The 7897-nt window shown below is 40.1% G+C and overlaps 1 protein-coding gene across 7 annotated transcripts in view; it reads left to right on the top strand.

The window, feature by feature from the left end:
* Ralgps1 (Ral GEF with PH domain and SH3 binding motif 1) overlaps positions 1 to 7897 on the top strand; it is a 291187-nt gene that overhangs the window by 153837 nt on the left and 129453 nt on the right. For all 7 annotated transcript variants that reach the window (XM_023701690.1, XM_023701689.1, XM_004641556.3 and 4 more), the window contains one exon: positions 4195 to 4321. In XM_023701690.1, coding sequence (XP_023557458.1) covers positions 4195 to 4321 — 127 coding nt within the window. The remainder of the gene's footprint in view (positions 1 to 4194; positions 4322 to 7897) is intronic.

Genomic DNA, 7897 nt, shown 5'->3' with positions numbered 1-7897 from the left:
TCGTTACTTCTTTGATTATAAATGAATTCAAAATCATGAAATTTTTAGCTAGGTATATAACTCAGTGGCACAGTGCCTGCCTGGCAAGTACAAGGCATCGAGTTTGATTTAAAAAAAAAAAAAAAAAAAAAAAAAAAAATCATGAAGTTTTCTCTCAATATACTTTTGGCCTGATCATATAGTGCAGCATACAGCACTCATTATTTGTGGTTTGTAAAGTTTTAAATCTTGACTAACATTATCACTTTTGCCTAAGCATTATTGGACTATTTAGGAATTTCCAAGAAATTTGGATTTCTAGTTCATCATTATTGTCTTTCTCTGTGCTTTTCCATGCAGAAAATGTGGTGGTGTGTGGTCTGTGTCGGGGGCCACACCATCCAGGGAGACAGCGGAGCGGTATGCTAGCGCTGCCCGTGTTCTCCTGGCACTTGCTCTTGCTGCCTGCTGAGACGCAGATATAACCACACAGTCACTTAAATTGGACCAGATATCATGGGTGAAGACTTCAGAGGACCCCCAAGTTCCTAAACTGCAGAAGGGGCGCAGCCTGTTAGCATTTAGCGAGCTTTTTCTTTGTCTTACTTATTACCTCTTTCCTGAACCCAAGTGACTTGAGGGTCTGAGTCCCAGGAAGCAAGCACTGTAACTTGCCTTCTTGTTTGTACTCCTGCCTTCGTCCCAGGGCTTCCCATAACCTCTGAAATCTGAAGGGCCCTTAGTTCATATGAGGTTTGTAATTTGTGGCTTCACTTGTAATAAATGTTAGAACGCGTAAGTAAATGCTGTTATTTTCTGAATAAACAAACTCTATATTTAAAATAACTAAATTTTAAAAGGTTTCTATTAATATAATACATACACATTTATTTTAAAAATCACTGAGTAGTAAAAGGCTTATTGAGACAACTGGTGCTCCCTGTTCCTGTGTACACCCCTCCCCTCCCCAGCAGCAGTTCTGTAGGATGATTTCTTGGTCCACCGGCCTTGGACAGTGTGTGGTAACTTCTTTGTGTGGTAGACATTGGTTTTAATTTCCACAACCATTTTCATTTGCTCTTAATAACACTCACTTTATTTGTTGCATTTTCCTTGATATTCCACTCCTTTTTTTTTCCAAAATTTTATTGATAAACAGCAATGAGACAGTTTCAAATCAAATCGGAAGTACAGTTTCAACACATAACACACTGCATATATTCTTCTTAGTGGTTAATTGCTGTACAAGATGCGGACTTGAGATCCTGTTTACAAATCCACTCCTTTTTAAAAAATAAAGTGTCATCTATTTACCACATATACATCCAACCTTAAAAATTTTTTATTATGTATACCTCCGTACCCCTACCCCCTCTGCACACCTATGCCATCACATTGGGTCTTCTTCTTTTTCCTCTTTTTTTTTTTTTTCATGAATATGACACTTTTTCACCCCTTTTTTTAAAAAAAATTAAGTTTATTGGTACAATTTAAGTATACATATTGACCATGTTCATTATAGGGATTTATTTTTCTTTTTTGTCTTTTTGAGACGATGTTGTGCTCTGTAGTTCAGGCCAGCCTTGAATTCACTTTGTAGCTCAGGCTGTCCTAGAATTTACAGCAATCCTGCCTCAGCCTCCTGGGTGCTGGGATTATAGGTATGCACACACCCAGCAGTTATGGGGAATTTGTATCTGAACATAGTATATCTTAATCCTCCCCCATTCACGTTTTTCTCTAGAGACGTCCTTGTAGGGCTTATCTGTTATGGACCAGGTGTTCTAAAGGCATCCTGCCCAGAGAACATCTCAGAATCTTTACCACTCCCGGGTTGGGTCTACTGTCTTCTGTATTCCATGTCTTCTTTCTTCTGGTTTATTCTTTTATTTTTCTTGAGGAAATCATCAGGCAGTTTTCACATATATCCCTGGAAATATGTACTCTGAATTTTTTCATGGATTCTTGCAATCTGTTTGTTCTTCAGCAGTTTGATGCTGTTCTGAGCCTGATTCTGTAGGCACAGAAAAAAACCAATGAGTGAGGGTCACCAGACCCTACCCAGGTAGGCTGAACATGGCAGAAGACATGGATGGTCATCCTGCAGGGACAAGAAGCCCGGTAGTGTGGACGTTGGGAGCCAGCAGGGCTCAGCCGCAGTATGTGTGAGAGTGATATTGGGGTTTGTTTGCCGCTGGATGGATATGGGTGATTGTCAGAGAAGTCAGTGGGATTCTAGATTACAGTAGTAAAACAACAACACCTTCCTGACAAGGGAATTCGGGGATCTACTTGCCTTATGAGGAGCCATTCACAGTAGATAGATGGTTTTGTTCGGGGTGTGTATTGTTCATCTGGCAAATTTCTCATCCTTAAGGGCTCATTTCAGTTGTCATTTCACGCCATAGCTTTCTCTGACACTTCCCTTATCCACACTCATTTATTACTTGTCTTGGTCTTCAGTTTTTATTTACTTACTTACCATCTTGCTAAAAGATATATCTTGCTTCTCTATTATAGCGAGTCTCTCAGGGATATTCAGACAAGTCACTTAATCCTTGTGGTTATGAACTTGGACTAGAAGCAATAATCTTGGCTCCCTTTTTGTCCTTGGGCTTTGTAAATATCAGATGAATTGTATATTATGGTGCTTTACAAGGAGCAAATGGGAGATGGTGTTACTTCCTGTCCATTTGTTGCGCTAATGAATAACAGCCTCCAGTTAGCAAGCCAGTTAAGCAGCCCTGTTCCTAGCATCTGTGCAGGCATCCCCACCCTGATGTGCCCTGAATTCCTCAGTGGGAGAAGAATGGCTTGTTCATTAGTTTCCAGCTTTTTTAGCACCGGGACCTTTCTTTCAGCTTACCTTTTGCCTCTCCTCTCTGAAGTCTGGGCTGTCACTACTCATACAGTAGCCTGTCTCATGGCTGCTTCCTCTAGGGAGGAATCAGGCAAGGTCTACCCAGTGCAGCCTAGGGCTTCCTAATGTGCCAGACGTAAACTGGGATTTGCAGACCCAAGTCCTGGGAACAACACTGCTCCCTGATGCAGGACAGTCAGCATTTTCCTATTGTGCTGCATGGTGGGTCTGGTGACCACTGGCAGGCCTGTTGGTCCAGGTCTTTGCACAAACCACTGTGCTCTCAAATCTAAGTCTGACCCTGGATGATCCAGACCAGAAGGCCTGCTTTATTTATACTCCCAGACTTAGCCATTGACTTCCAATTCCAGAAGCTTGAGACCCTGGCTGCTGGACTTGAGGGAACACCCAGCATTTAACCACATGTTATGCCAGAGCCAGCCCTCATGAGGAAACTTTTTTTTTCAAGATTTTCCCAGCCTTTCTTTTCAAGCCAGGCCTCCCAACTTAGACTGTTTTCCTCAAAGACTTTGTATTTAAGGAGTTCTTATTACACTGAGCCTTGACTGATATGCAGGATGACCACAACAGGGATCCTTAATCTTGAACACCAGAAGTTCAGGCCTCTACTCTGCCTTCCAAGAAGACACCCTGAGCTATACTTTCTCTGTCATCAGTTTCAATACCCTGGAGATCTCGGTCATCAGGGAGTTTGCTTCTCTGATCTCTGGTTGTGGGTCCTTGCTCATCCTGTGCTGCTTACCTGGGCACCTCTTAAGTGAATGCTTTTGTGAAAAAATATTGTCTTCCTTTGGCTGAACCACGGTGCCCAGTGTAAATATAACCCAGGAAAATGCCAGGGAACTTGGAGGAAGTAGTGTAGGTTGGCACCGTGGCTGTACTGGGATGCTGTAGGGCCTGTCTGTGTGAGCTGTGTGCAAGCTTCTGGGGCCATCCACCATGGAGATGTTGAGGGAAGAGAAGATCACCACAATTCAGGGAAAGAGGCTTGGTGTAGCTATGGAACAACTTTTCAGGTTACCTTGAGGAATTGACCCTCTAACCCCTTGCTATTGCAGGATCTCTATATGACAGAGATCAGCGCTGCTTTTTGCTAGGGGTTCTGGCATTCTGTAGCACCATGGGTAGCTTCAGGAGTATCCTCAAGTGTGAAATTCTCTGAAAACAAGACCGAGGCTGTGCACTTTCCCATCTCTACATGAAATAGCCCTTGGAGATCCTTTGTTGCCATTTAGATGTTTCCTTTGCTCTTGGTCCACAGTCACCCTGTCCTGCTAGCTTTATCTGCTTTATTTCTTTTCTCTCTCATATTCTGTAATTTCTTCTCATTCCAGCTTTTGAATCGAAAGGACAAGACCACCTTTGAGAAACTGGACTACCTGATGTCCAAAGAAGATAATTATAAACGAACTCGGGAATATATCCGAAGCCTAAAGATGGTACCCAGTATTCCCTATCTAGGTAGGAGTCTGAATTTGCTTATTTTTGTGTGTGGTTTTTTGTTTGTTTTTGGAAGCATGCTTAATGCTAAATAAGGTATTTTTACAGTTTCTAGTTGAGAGTTTTCCAGGAAGCAGCAGGGGTCATGGATAGAGGCAGTTGGTTGGCTCCTTGGGTTGGAATTGGCTGCTGATATTTTCTGGGGATGGGAACCTTGACGAGGGGGAGAAATGAGCAGTGTTCTGCCTCTTATGTGTGTGCTTTGTGAAGTCCACGCTGCAGGCTGCAGGCCAGACAGGTCACACGTTCAGTGGAAAGACTCACTGATTCATCCACATCCTCCTGAATGAGGGCCCTCTGTTCTGGTTCTCTTGGGAGTGCTGGTGTACTTCATAAGATTTGTACAAACAGAATTTTAGTAATATTATTATTATTTTCTGTTAGAAAATAATGTGTGTTCACTGTGTAGAATTAGGAGAAGAAAGATAATATTATTCATTATCCTACTTTAAGACACTTTATTTGTATCTTATCATTCATTTGGACATAAATAAAATGTTTATCTTTAAAATCTAATATTACTATCCACATTCTACACTATTTAAGTTGTACGTTTTACAATGAACATCTTTATTATAAAAACTTTTTTTTTTTTTTTTGTACTTTTTTTAGGAAAGGGTTTACATGGTATTCAGGGTCTCACTACTAGATCAGACTCAGTAGTGATCTGCCTGTTTACAGCCTCCCAAGAGCTGGGATTACAGGCGCGCACCACCACGCCTGGTCTCAATTGCCATTTCAGCATGCCCTGGGAGCTGGGCCAGCGCAGCAAGCCTGGGGATCGACCCCCACCACCACCTGCTTGCAGGCGCTTTAATCCGAAAACTTCTATATATGGTTATAAATATTGCTTTTCAATAGATTCTACTTTTGTGATTAATGAGTCAAAACTTACATAAAAGTATATGCCTTTTTGTGTATCTTTCCAAAATGCTTTTGAGAGAGGTTAACTTTACGCATTTATTAGAAGTTGATGAAGTTACCTCTACATGTATAAATACTGTACATTTTTCTTTTTTTCTCTTAAAAATTTTAAATCATTGCCAACTTGATGGATGAAAAGTTCTTCCTATGGGCCAGCCAGATAGCTAAGTGGATTAAAGTGCCTGCTTAGGCAGATGCAGAGTCAGGGTTCAATCCCCAGCATGCTGTGCCAGTCCTGCCCCTGGGGCACACTGAGACATGGATTAAGACTGGGCATGGTGGTGCACGCCTGTAATCCCAGTGCTTGGGAGGCTAAAAGCAGGAGGATTACTACAAGTGCAATCTGTGTAGTTAGGCCCTGTAGACCCTGTACTAAGTACATGAAAAAAAAAAAAAAAAGAGAGAGAGAAGAGTACTTCATATAGTTTTGGCTTTGGTATTATTCTAGTTTTAAGAAAAAGGATAAGCTGAGGTTTCAGTGGCAGTGTACACTAAGCTTTTATAGAAGTGCTGCCTGGTATTTTCAGGGATCCAGTGCAGGTTTTTGGAGATATCTTTGGCAGCTTTTAAAATATCTTCCATAAACATTATTAGTTTAGATTTTCTTATTCTTTTAAAGATAATGTAAAAGAATTATTATTTGTGGTTTAGTAAGAAATTGTCTATTTGATCCAAATTTGCAGAATTATTAGCATAGAGTGTGTGTGTGTGTGTGTGTGTGTGTGTGTGCATGTGTGTGCGCACGCACATGCACAGCATTGGGTGTTGAGCACAGGGCCTTTACACTAAGAAATTTCCCCAACTCTTTAAAAAATTTTTTTTTCTAATTTTGAGATAAGGTCTCCCTAAGTTCCTTCAGTTGCTTAGCCTGGGATCAAACTTGCAGTCCTCCTGCCTCTGCCTTCCAGGGTGCTGGGACCATAGGTTTGTGCCTCCACGCTCATCTTCTGTTTAATTCTTTAACCATAGTATATTGCATAGTATTGTCTTACAAGCTTGAGCCTCTCTGTGTATATGGTTATATTTGCTTTTGTGTCCCTAATAGCTTATATTTTTGTTTTTTCTTTCCTTTTAAAAATTTGTCTTGCTAGAACTGTTGGTCTTTCAAAAAAATTAGGTTTTAGACTTACCTATTGGGCACACTATTTTCTGACTGAATGGGCTGTATTTTATCAACCTGCACGTTTATGTACCCTTAAATCAGTGATAAAGCATTGTAACATTGCTTCATTGATGTATTATTTAATAGTGATGCATAAAGATACATCTTTATAAGTATATAAAATTTTATACTATGGAAACAAGTTCAGTTTTTCTTTAAGTACTTTTTTTTAAATTTTCAAGGTCTTTGGATGTTTTTATAACCATTTTATTGAAATAATTACTATCTAATCCATTGCAAGTGTACCATTCTGCTTTGGGGGGGGGTGTGTTCTCAAAGTTAGGTAGTTGTTACCACCGCCATTTTTAAACATATTATCATTGCAGAAAGCAGTCCCTTAGCTCCTGAGCAGTTACTCCCCTTTCCCTGCAGCCACCCTCTCCCTTCCTCCACTCCAAACAACCGCTTAATCTCCCTTCTGCCTTCAGCACTTTTCCTAGTCTAGGAACTTCATACAAACTGAATCCTGCCTGTCTCTCTCAGGACTCATTTCATTCTCTTAGCACCATGTTTTCCAAATAATCCATGTTGAAATAGGATCAGTACTTGATTCTTGCTTCTTACCAAAGGGTAATCCATTGTATAGAGACACACTGCATTTTATGTATCCATTCATTTGATGAGCGTTTGAGTTAGTTTCACTATTTGGCTATTATAAATAACACTGCTATCCATGGCTTTTTAAAGAAGTCACGATGTTTTTACACTGGTTTAGAATACATGATTTTTTTTTTTTAATATTTGAGATTTTTCTTACAGCTGAATATATAATCAGGTTTTATAAATGCTTCATGGTCCTGGAAAAGAAGGTGGAATCTCTCAATTATTCTTGTAATTGTTGTATGATCTTCAAATTATTAATTTTTGGTGACTTGGTCTATTGAGAACAGAAACAGATACTAGTGTCTCTATGCGTCTTGAGTAGTTTCTGCCTTATGCACTTGGCATACAGGAGTTTATAACAGTTTCTGCTTCACTGAAAGTGTCCCATACAAAAACATGGTTCCAAAAGCCGGGCATTGAGGTCTGGTCCTGAGTTCGGTTCCTGGTACCAAAAATGCCAGGTATGGTGATACATGCCTGTAATCCTAGTGTTTAGGAGGCTGAGGCAGGAGGATTTCCATGAGTTCAAGGTCAGCCTGAGCTGCATAGTAAGACCCAATCTCAAAAAACAAAAACAAAAATTCTTAGTTTCTAGTTTGTGGGTTTCTTTCACTTCCTTGATATAAATTGTGTGACACTTTATCTTTCATTTGTATTTATTCTATAAATCTTTCACTACATTTTAGACTTTCGTATTCTACATTTCCTTGTTCTAGGCATGATCCTTACAAATAGAATTCAGTTGAGCTCAGTCGTAAGAAACTTTGCCTTTTTGTAGGGGATGTGACACTCAGTTGTTTAGTCTTATTCCAAATAATTGAATTGAGTTTCATTCTGTGCTTTCTTTT

This window comes from Octodon degus, unplaced genomic scaffold, assembly GCF_000260255.1.
Source record: "Octodon degus isolate 3935 unplaced genomic scaffold, OctDeg1.0 scaffold00138, whole genome shotgun sequence".
Lineage (NCBI taxonomy): Eukaryota > Metazoa > Chordata > Mammalia > Rodentia > Octodontidae > Octodon > Octodon degus.
This window is presented reverse-complemented; position numbering and strand designations above follow the sequence as displayed.